Below are 12402 nucleotides of genomic sequence, written 5' to 3' on the forward strand. Positions count from 1 at the left end.
TGGTCCTGATTGCTTAAAAGACAGACTGACAGACAGACAGAGTTACTTTCGAATTTATTATATAAGTATGGATAGGCAAGCATTTGTCCGCTATCTCACCTGGTGGTAAGTGTCGATGCGAACGATGGTAGAGCATGCTTGCCTAGGTAGTGCCTATTCACTCGTTCTTTAAAGAGGGCCAGGTTATACTTGTCGGGGAACAGTTCAGCAGGCAGGGAGTTCCACTCCTTAGCCGTTCGCATTAGGAAAGTGGAGGCGAAGCGCTGCGTACGTAAAGGTGGTATATCGATGACATATGGGTGATATATCTAGTGTCCCGCAGATGGAAAGGAGAAGAGGGTACTAAGTCGTGCAGTCAGTACTTCTGCACATTCCCCGGAATGTATCCAGTAGAATATCGTCAGGCAGGCTACTTTTCAACGATGTTCAAGGCTTTGCAGCTTTGCCTCAACAATCGCTATTTTCGAAAACCGAAAAATAAAGACTGCTACTATATCATATAAATAGATAATTGTTTCAATGATTTGGGTAATATAAGAGGTCCATTATCCAGGGATTAACAACATATTTTGATAAACTGAAGTGTTATTTTCTATTATCAATATAATTTTCTTAATTACGATAATAGCAATGTATAAATACTTGTATGCTTAGTATGTAGCATTATTATTTCAAAAATAACAATATGCGTGCGATCGTGGTGCTGGCTCTTGGGCTGGCGGTTGCAGTTGGTAAGTGGACGTTGAATATAATATGAAAAATATAATAGTATAATAATATTGTAATGGAGCTTTGTTATTCTTTTTTATTTAATTAATTGTAATTATATAGTATACCTTAGCTTTTAAGATTCGATCAAAATTTTATTAAAATCATTATTTGTATTTGAAACATCGGTCAATTAATTCTACTTCTTCATTTATTTTAATTTTAAATATAAACACTTCTATGTAATTTTAGCTGCACCGTCAAACCCCCAAAGAATTGTAGGGGGTTCTGTAACTACAATTGGCCAATATCCATTCGCTGTGGCTATGTTATTTTCGTCATCTGGATCTGGAAACTTCGCACAATCTTGTGGAGGTGCTATCATAAACAACAGAAGTGTTCTCACTGCTGCTCACTGCTTCTAGTTAGTATTCTTGTTAACGTTTGATTGAGACTAGTATTATTTATAAGTAGAGCTCACGTTATAAATTTTACTTTAATATTTGCGCGTTTCGCTCTTGACAGAGCGGTCGTGGTCGTCCTTTTTAAAGGTCGGTGGTACGCCACACAGTCTATACTATACTCTATACCATACACTATAGATATATATTTATTAGATTCACACTGTATCCCGCATACAGCAGGATAAGCAGAGGGAATGTTAAGACATTTCCTACCTTACTTTCCACCCAGTTTTTGAGACATTGTATGTGAGTGGCGGAACCCAACCCACCAGAGAGAAGCATTAAAGATAATTAATTGCCTTACTGGGAATCAAGCCCGCAACAGTTAGGCACTATACTGTAACGTCATTTAATGATGTCTTACTCTATTAAATATTTCTTTGGTATCTCATCACTTTATATTTGTAATCTTAATCCATGTTGACTATTTCAACAATTTAGTTTCTAATAACTGCAATATTTTATACAGATATCTTTCATTGTGATGCAATGATTTTTTATATGCAATAAACCTAATAATACTTGCTTTATTATAGTTCTAGACAAGGAAATACATGGGTACAGGATCGAGCTGTCCAATGGCGTGGTCGAGTTGGCTCCACAAATGCACACAGTGGTGGAGTTGTGCACGTATTTGGCACTCTCATCAGACACCCACAATACAATCATGCTCGCCAGGACTTTGACCACGACATTGCAATTGCTCGTGTGACTTCTGCATTTTCTATGAACAATAATGTCCGTGCTGGTAACATTCCTGGACCTAACTACACTCTTCTGGATAACCAAGTTGTATGGGCTATCGGATGGGGACAGTTGAGAGCTGGTGTAAGTATTTAAATAAAACAATGTATATATCTCGTCATGATGGTATATCAAAAACATATTACATTATACATTCAGGTTTTAATATATTTGTATGTTAGTATCTGGTTGCATGGATGGAGGCATTTTTATTTTTCTTAAAAAAAATACAAATTCCCAAATATCTGCTGAAGCGTTAAAAAATGCTAAAATGCTAACATATGGGGGTAAAATGGATAGGTGCTTCTGCCCTCTACCCATAGACCTCCATTGGTCTGTACATCAAGTTACCCTGTAATATAAAAAAATAGAAGTACGTTATATATAAAATATAAATTAATTACTATTGATAGCATCTGTATTGTAAATTTCTATTCAAATTCCAGCTTTTCCAACCGACATCTGAGCAACTTCGTCATGTGCAAATATGGACCGTGAATCAGGCTATCTGTAGGAACCGTTATGCCCGAATCCGCGCGATTACTGACAACATGTTGTGCTCTGGCTGGCTCGACGTCGGCGGCCGCGACCAATGCCAAGGAGACTCTGGTGGTCCTCTTCTCCATAACAACGTTATCGTCGGTGTATGCTCATGGGGTCAAGGTTGCGCTGAGAGAGAATTCCCAGGAGTTAACGCTCGTGTATCCCGCTATTTCAACTGGATCCAAAGCAATGTATAAATTTTACAATTAAAGTAACGTTTATACCACTTTATAATTTTTATTTTAAATAAACCAGATTTAAACTTCCTTAAAAATAATATTTTTACTAAGCGTCTTAACGGTATCTTTGTCATAAAAGGCCAGGCCGTGAGGCTACCATAGGTAAAACTAGTATCCACTCATTATTCTCATTGCACATAGTGCTGAGACGCCACATGACACATGAGCATTGTTTCAGGCAGTATCTCATCAAAACATTCTCGTCTGGCAGGATGACTGGCTATTATTTATTTTATTCAAAGCCTAATAGCATATTTGAATCTAATACAGTTTATTTTCAACTATGGATGCTACTAATTTTATTTTTTTCTTTACGTTGCTCTTTCATATGAAGCTTTAGGAACTAACATTTTTTCTTAGTTGCATAATCTCCAACAAACATCGCCACGATTCAATCTTCAAAGTAAAGTAATTGAAGCCAATTTTCCTTCATAAATCTTAAAGGGCCGTCAGAAGACAATTGAAGACCTAACAAGCTCGCTCCTGAGTGTAAGCTGCAAAGTAAGCTCGGATTACAGCAGGGCTAGCGTTATTTATAGCGGTTGCTTTTAAGATAGATCCTGAGATTTTTTTACACTTGACATATTTAGTTTTTGCGATGGCACGACGAGGCCTTTAGTTTCGATTTATGTAAATTTAATATGCCGCTTTAAATATATAATTAATGTTCTAGACAGCATGACAGAACGGTATTTGCCGTAGCCTATAGAGTTTAAGTTTACTATAGAGTACCTGTAAATTTATAGGATACTAGCGGCCCGCTCGCGGTTACACCCGCGTGAACTATGTTATTATTAATTTCTGTCTCCATGACTACGTCCTAGTGACGTCAATGCAAAATTTGAGACTCATAACATTTTGTAGTAACGAAGTTTCATACAAACTTTCAACCCCAAAAACAACCCCTTAGAAGTCGAATATTGCAAATTCCCGTCTTAGCGAGCACCTACGTCCTATAAATAACTCCTATGCAAAATTTTAGATTCCTAGCACATGTAGTTTCTGAGATTTCGTGATGAGTGAGTGACTTTTCGAGTTTATATATATATATATATAAATATTTGTAGGATATATTACGTCATTCATTTTGGTATAGCACTGTACCTGGGGCCAGAGTTACGTCAAACTCTTAGAATTTTGCAAGTGACAGCTCTTAGTCCCATTTGAACACGCGGGCGAAGCTGCAGGTCTAATATAATCCAATCTAGCTTCATGCTGTATCCCTAGCAGGGTAGTCAGAGAGTACTGACTCTACGGAGTGACTCTACTGACTGAGACGGAGTGCCAAACGCAAGAGTTTAATATACCGCAAGAGATAGTTTTACAATGTTCAAATCATCACTACTGTTGAGTCTGCATTTTATTGCAGACTCACTCGCGGCTTAAACAACACAATTACACAATTAATTATGTTAATCTTGTTTATCAGTACGTATCTACTAAATATACTTAGTTATCATTATTCTACATTATCATTTTAAAAACAATATATAGATATTGGCAATGTGTAGACATTGAAATTCAAATTCAAATTCAAAATATTCTTTATTCAAATAAACTTAGATATTATAAGCACTTTTGAATCGTTGAATGAACATATGAACAAAAAGCTACCTCCGGCACCGGTTCGGAAGGCAGTACTGCTGAGAAGAGCCGGCAAGAAACTCAACAGTTGCTGTTTTCAAAATCAATGGTACAATCTATTACATTAGTTGGCTGCTATCCTGCATTACATTCAATAGACATTAATTCCATACATGTTTGTCCTCTAAATATTCTTGAACAGTGTAATAAGCTTTACTTGTCAGAATTTTTTTTACTGATATTTTAAATGTTGGAAGTGGCAAACCTAGAATACACTGCGGAATTTTATTATATACACGTATGCTCAGACCCATAAAAGATTTATTAACTTTTTGGAGACGAAAACTTGGAGTAACAATCTTATCTTTATTTCTCGTTCCTATCGAAAACAATCGTTATTGAAAACAGAAAATGTTTCCTCCAATTAATTAAAACAGTTATTTTATACAAAATTCGTCGAACACAATATTTTATATGGATATATATACCTTTTTTATTTATGTAGTATATGCATGCATGTAAATGCTAATCGTATCAACAAAATTAGCTTTAACTTAGTCATTTAGCTTTCTTTTCATCCCATCAAACATAGTGAAGTAGAGTAAAGAAACCAAGAGTTTTTTAAATATACAAAAACTGTTTATATTTATTTCTTTATCTTTCAATTTGATACCGTTATATTTGGTCACATATATACCTACCGATATCCATAACAACACTCATTCTCTCTGCCCCCACTCTCTCAAATATAATAAAAATTGTAACCGATTGTAAGCCAATATTAATTAAAGCTAGATATATGGATACCCTAGAATTAATTGAACAGCTGGTACATAAAGTGTATTTAAAGATTCCTCTACGGCAATTCAAAGTGCAGGTACTGAATCGAATAGTTTTCTACATTACTGGATCTCAAAGCTCGAAACACTCGAATCTAATTGGACGCAGTCGAATGCACTCCGAATACGATTATGTAAATACATTGAAAGTATGCCTAAGCGTATTGTATGTTTATGAGAGAAGGTACATAAGACATATGACGTCATATCAGTAGATAGACTCCATCCCGCTCACAGCAGGGTAGGCAGAGGGAACCTTGTGTTAAGACACTCCGTTCCCCATTTTCCGCCGAATTCTGCAGGCATTGCTTGTTGAGTGGTGGAACTCAACGCTACGCTTTGACTCAACACCAGAGCGAAGAAAATGGATTTATAAAATACTTCATTTCCTTGTGTGGAAATCAGATCTACAACGAATGAGCATTTATGCATCGATTTTGCCGTATTTTTTCCGAAATTCGCCACGCAATCAAATCCCATAGGGTACTTCCAGTGGCCATACAGTTACGAAAATTGAGACGAAGTGAGAAGTTCCAATACAAATAAAGAAAAAAGCTCTTCCGAAGTTGACAAGTCCCACTTACAAATTAACTGTCCCATATGAAATGGTGGGAACATGCAAACTATGAATGACCTTCCTGAGTTGTTTCCTGAGCATTATGATTTGGGGCTTGGCCGGTAAATATCCATGGGCGAAGGTTCTCCATACCATCGGGTGTTTCTTTGGCCCGTTTACCCCTTTTAGCTATAAAAAGAATGTTTATCGTATATATTTTATGCACTTACTTCTTAAAACAATGTCTTTATAAGTCCCTAATCGTCTTTTCTCTATTTTATTATTGTTTTTGATTAAAAATAAATTAAACACATTAATATATTTTTATTTATATCGTTGATTTCCCAACGGACTGAGCACTTTAGAAGCTTTCGTATTCATCATATCTTCTAATTTTTTTTTTCTCTTTATAATTTATCCTTTCTGTATTTTTATTATTATTTTAATATTTATCATGGAATTATCTTAAGTCTACATTGAAATTGTATTTAAAAAAATGTAATAGCTGCTGTCACAATTATTATACCATGTTGTCAGAAACAATCGACGTCATAAAAAGATTGTATAGGTATTTTCATCAAAGATAAGAAATATTTTACGCTTAAACTGCTAATTACGTGAGGAAATGATAAAAACTTTATATAAGTAGTTTTTAACATTTTTAAAATGTTATTCCCCACTTACGTTTTCTAAATAAGTATTTTAACATTATAAAGAATAATGTGAGGCCGTCGGTGGGTAGAAAAACAAGTTTGTCACTATAAACACAACGGTTGTGGATTCGATTCCTACTAACTGAAATATTTAATATTTTGATTTCGTCGCTCTGCTCTCTTTGAGAATACATATAGGTGGCACCGATGACTTTTCTCAAACTTGTCTCACTTTTTGAATTTTTTTTTTTGAAACCGTATATATAAACCCATATCAGATGAAAACATGGCTTAGATATAAAGTATATAGAATGTTCATTTGAGGTATATTCAACAGTTATCAAAAGGAAAGGCCAAAGGATAGGATAAAATCAAAGAGTCCGCATTCGGTCAATGACCCATCGATTACTGTAACCTTCCGTGTTGAAAATCTAAAATAGTCTAATAAAATAGCGTTACTACAGTTTTCCATTTTATAATATTTCATACACAATAAAATTAAAAATGTTTTTATAACCTTATTTTACAGAACAAGTATGCCCGTGGTATAAAAAGTCCAATTTATTTCAGGAGGATAAAAATATGACTTATATTTAAGCTCTTAAGTAAACGAATATAAACGAAGGATTAGTTGTCGTGTAAATATTACAAAAAACTTAAATATTATGTTACGTTTGTGGAATTTTCCAAGATTGCCTGAACGCTACTTCCGGCCTCGGGCACTTGTTTTGTCAATCAAAATATTTTTACGTTTTTTTACTTAGTAAGCTAATAAATAAGGGTTTATAAAGTAAAATCTGTAGAGTTTATCATCTCCGTACATTTTTTGAAGGTAAGACAATTACTATATATTTATATAACAGTATATACAACAGTAATAAATCTGGCTTTACTTCGCTATCACTGATCATATTTGTTAAGGAACATCCAAGTTCATTCAAAAAATGCAAGAGAGTAAGTTAGTTAAATTACTTAATATATATATTGTTAGAAATCGGAAGCGGTTAACGTTTTTAAAATAACACGATAAAAACACATACCTTCTATATGTTTCCAACGTACTCGGACAGAGGTTCCACGTAATTACAATAAGTGACATCTATCACTCAATAACAACACTACGCACTAGATACCTTCCAATCAGGGCTTCCGCCTTCAAGCAACTGTTCCCGTTTGACACAATTCCACTGCTTTTATTGTCTTTTTCACCTACCCACTTTTACACGAATATGTTAACAATAATTATATTATTTACAAATATCTCTATACCCACTACGAAGAACTAACGAATAAATCTCTTGGCGCTTACACTAGTCTGCAAACGTTACTTATTTGTAAATAAATTTATTTAGAATAACTTAAAATGCTGATATTTCAATATTTCAAGGAAATAGAATATTATGTAAGTTTAAACCGTCTGTTAGTCAGCAATTGAAACCTAACAAGCGAGCATTTGGGACTAAACTACAAAGTAGGAACATAAACTTTACGTTTCCTTTAGGGTTGCCAGTAGTTAGCAATAAGTTAATATTTAACCAGACTTGTTCCTAATTTATTATCATATTATAAATATCATATATGTCTGTATTATATCATATTTTTAAAGATATATCTACACTTATAATAAATAATAATAAAATCTGTTTTTATATCAATAAAACTTATAAAGGCAAATTTATTACTACGGACTTTTGTCCTAATAAAAGAACCAACCAATTTTTATTGAAAAGGTCAGTTGTACCAAACAGAAAATATTAATTGCAAAAACTTGTAGCACATATAAAAACAGAACTGGCACTAAATATTTTCCTTGCACGACACAACAATTATGTTTAGTTTTCTTTATAACTTTCATTTCTATTTCGTGACATTATTGCAAGGTTTTCCGGTCAATTTTTAATTTAAAGGTCTCACCAAGACAAACGAGCCTAAAAATGATCTATCCACTTTTTTTAGTTGAGAAGTTCCTTTGGTCTATTTTACTAGTTTTTTTCCATAGTATATTTTAATACATAATTTGATACTCATATTACATGGGTGTTGAATTGAATTGAATTGAATTTTTGATATATGACATGGGTGTTATCCTCCATTTTGTAAACGGCCATTTTGTTGCGGCTATCATTTTAAATTAAGAGTTAAGGTCATAATCTAAATTACAGCTGAATCGGACATTGGGAAATTGAGCTTGCAAAATTTCACACACACTAATTAACACATCAAATTAAATAAAAGTAACAAAATACAGTCCGCGTGAGTTAAGCTGAGTTTTGTATTTGTGTGTGTGTTCATATAAATAAATAAAAATAAAATAAAAAAGCCTTTTATTTCCCAATGTACAACAAAATTTTACAGTGATTTTTACAGTTTTTGTTTTTTTTTTAATTTATGAAATAAACTAACTTCTATTACATTTTACTTATTATTATTATTGTTTTTTTTTTAATTAATATATATAGTGTATGAAATTAACTACAATTATAAGTTTATATTTTGTAGCATTTCGGACTTTTTCCTTAATTTGTAGGTTTTGATTAGGTACGCGGCGTATTTCATACTAGACACATATCTAAATATTCGTATCTTTTGTTACGTTGACATGGAAGCTTAATTTATTTAAATTTGATATAAAGTACGACTTAATATTTCCCTACGATCACAATCTTTTGAGAGACGTACAACAAAGCGGTCCTATAATGGTTCCGATAATTTTTCCTTTTTAGGCATAAAACTCTTAAACTGTCTCGTAAAAAAAGTTAATAATAAAAAAGAAATTAAATTGAGCTAATTAATATGAACCAAGCTAGTAGCCCTCGCTATTCGTTAACCGACAGCTAGTCGAGCGGAGATGGGCTTCGGGATTCATTTAATTAGTTTAAAATTAATGAGACGAACGTTTAGGTCGATACTAAATTGACCTGTAAAAAAGAAAATAAGCTAATACGTTATTTTAAAACAAAAAAGCTAAATTTATATGAATGGTTTTAAGTTTAAGGAAGGAAATAATTTTAATATTTTATAAGAGAAGTAAGAATAAATTATTAATTGTCGTTAAGTAACAAGTACTAGTAGAAGCACTTGTCTCTCTGGTGACATTCAAACAGTAATCTAAGGTTGTATTTTTTTTTTTAAATTAGATTTTAAATATCAATAAAATTAACCACTGCAAATACCCGATTCAAAATTAACCAAAACTTATAATAAAAACTAAAACATAATTAAGTACATACTTAAGTATTTTCTAACAATATCTAATACCTAAAACCTGCGTGACAACTAAGCCTATGAGCCAATCCTATGAAAAGCTTTAATTATAAGAGAAATATTAGTTTCATGATATTAATTGAAAAGAAATAATAAGTATAAAAGTACAATACATTGATATTATAATAAAAACTTAAGAAAATCTATAATAATCGTATCTTCAAATCAGCCAGGTCTTATCTTTTATTAAGGTATTAGACGAGTAATTCAATTACCAACGAACACCTGTAAGCCAACATTTAATCCAATTCTTACATTCTATTTTCTATATTACGATTTCAGTAGGTATCCAATATTAATATGATGTATTATAGATATACAATTAGAAAATATGTTATACATTTATGTATTTTGGTCTAACCACCGGGGACGCAAAAGACCGTGCTAAGTAGAGTAGGTTGAGTAGGAAGGCAGACCCTGGTAATAGCCGGGATTAATGCCAGGAAGAAGAAGACATTTATGTATTTTGGCACATTTTATCTATCCTATATCTTATAAAACAAAGTCGCTTTTCGTGTCTGTCTGTTGTTTCTAACTCTTCTTCTTCTAAACCACCCAACGGATTTTGAAGCAGTTTTCACCATTAGGTCGAGTATTTTTCGTAGAAGGTTTATATATAGTTTATTATTTGTACATTCTTATGTAAATTAATATAAATACGATAAATGTGTATAAAGTCCTACCCGTTGAGACACTTTCGCGCATGCGCTGCTCTAATGGTAAGTACTATATGAAAATAATGTACTGGAGTATTGTGCCTCTTAATAAGATCAACAAAAAAGTCCGCGAGAGCATATTCGTATCTTTTAAGAATAACGTGTAGTGATCATATTTCTGTCTAAAAATAATAATTTCAATATATTTTTTAATGTGAGCGATATTTTTCCATAATGGTATTAATCCTTATCCTTTAAAATACTTTATTAAATTTCTACGTTAAACGAAGATAAAATTTGCCTTTTACACTATTTCGAAATTGCGAATAGTTTTACAGGAAAACGCATTTAATTGTTGACACATCCCGCCGTTGACACATCAGCTGTATGTTACTCAAGTTTCATTTATCCCTTACTCTCAGCATATAAATAAGTATATTAGTTACGTTGGCCATTTAATGTAGATCAAAACTGTCTTTTACTGTTTTTCATTTTAATTAGTACTTTAGAAGTTGTTACAATATCAAAAAATCCTTGCTGCGAAACGGCTCGCCACTCGCCATGCGTTTGCCGCGCCCGCCTGACTTACAAGCATCGGTGGTTCAGTGGTAGAATGCTCGCCTGCCACGCGGGCGGCCCGGGTTCGATTCCCAGCCAATGCATTCTATTTAATTTTTCTCACAGGCAGCCACGTAGTGCTTGCTTTTCATCAGGGACAGAATACCCTCTTCAGCATTAACCACAAGCTCGAAAAAAAAACCCGCCTGCCTTTATAGCAACGAAGATTTAGATGCGTTTGCACGTATTGGATAATTGGAGTTGAATGTATTATTTCAGCGCGATATATTTGGTTTCCTATTTTTTGTAGTAGTTATTAGTAGGTAGGTTTTTGTTTATAATTTCTTCCGTTTAAAAGTAGTCATTTAACTATCTAAAAATAGTCATTTAAATATATTTTAATAAGTACTTGAAAAGATTAGTAGCACAGATTTAATATTACGGTACCTACTAAAAAAATCCTTGCTGTGTAAAGCAATTGGGAAATCCTTATTGAAACTACGAAAATGCGGGTTGCATTAGGGTTTAATTAATTTTCACATTGTCTTAAGTGCTTTGCAAACATACATTATATGAATAATCCAGTAGTAAAAGCGGGCGAAGCCGCAAGAGGGTCGCTAGTACTTTTAATAAAAAATAAAAAAAATTGGTTAGAATGCTTGTAGCAACGCCCGTACATTGGTGCTCACATTATTTCGTATTTGAAGGATTAGAAAGAGAAGAGAATAATAAGAGAAATAAACGTTATGACTAAAAGTTAATAATAATTCATATTATAATAATTTAAGTTTCATGGTTTATGCCGTATATTGTCTTTCTTCTCTTTCCTAAACGAGAAAATGAAACTAATTCAACCTGTGTAGGGATTGTATTCACTACTGGGATAACAATCAGGCATTATTCCACTGCGCCACTATGACTAGCTAAGCTTATAAACTTTTGTGTAAGTATATTTAAATATTTGTTTTATTACAGTTTTACATTCACTTTTTCACTATATAATATATTTGTAATAGAAATTCTAAATATGAGTAACACATTTAGAATTTCTATTAAAAGTATTTTCTCCATACTAACAGTTAGTTACATCTAAACAAAAACATTTCAACTTAGACTTACAATAAGTACTGGTATTAGGCAGGGTAGGAGATTAGAAAGCCTTTGTCGCTCCTAATATTGTTGATACACTTTTATATATATATATATATATATATATATATATATATATATATATATATAAATATATATATATATAAATATAAATATATATATATATATATATATATACCTAGTATTATTTACAGGAAAATTTCTTTTGTAAATACAAAATAACGTGCATAAATAAAAATTATAGATATAATGTAAATAATCTGAAAAATAAATCTTTATGACAAATCACTTTATTCTCTCTTTTAAATAATAATAAACAACATTCCTTGCAGATGTCTACACAAAAAAATGCATTTTCTGACTTGGTCAGAATTTAATTCAAAATATTTTCCTTGATACAATTATATCTGTAGTCAAGTTAAAATATTATTAGATCTTATAATTACTAAACTTGTCTATCACAAATATTTATTCAATATTTTCG

The 12402-nt window shown here is 32.4% G+C and overlaps 1 protein-coding gene across 1 annotated transcript; it reads left to right on the forward strand.

The window, feature by feature from the left end:
- The first annotated feature begins 601 nt into the window (after nucleotides 1–601).
- On the forward strand, nucleotides 602–2685 carry LOC146536301 (trypsin, alkaline C-like). The gene is made up of 4 exons (XM_085190283.1): nucleotides 602–731; nucleotides 961–1132; nucleotides 1709–2000; nucleotides 2363–2685. The coding sequence occupies exons 1-4, from the start codon at nucleotides 686–688 to the stop codon at nucleotides 2654–2656; spliced, it is 804 nt and encodes a 267-aa protein (XP_085046409.1). The 5' UTR covers nucleotides 602–685; the 3' UTR covers nucleotides 2657–2685.
- Nucleotides 2686–12402: the final 9717 nt, after the last annotated feature.

The sequence above is a fragment of the Heliconius melpomene genome, chromosome 9 (assembly GCF_056956725.1).
Source record: "Heliconius melpomene rosina isolate 202511_hmr_F chromosome 9, ASM5695672v1, whole genome shotgun sequence".
Lineage (NCBI taxonomy): Eukaryota > Metazoa > Arthropoda > Insecta > Lepidoptera > Nymphalidae > Heliconius > Heliconius melpomene.

Bases quoted from the DNA above. Each gene is read 5' to 3' on its own strand.
- LOC146536301 (XM_085190283.1), top strand. From the start codon at position 686: ATGCGTGCGATCGTGGTGCTGGCTCTTGGGCTGGCGGTTGCAGTTG. The intron at 732-960 runs GTAAGTGGACGT...ATGTAATTTTAG, and splicing joins TGGGCTGGCGGTTGCAGTTG to CTGCACCGTCAAACCCCCAA. The intron at 1,133-1,708 runs GTTAGTATTCTT...GCTTTATTATAG, and splicing joins ACTGCTGCTCACTGCTTCTA to TTCTAGACAAGGAAATACAT.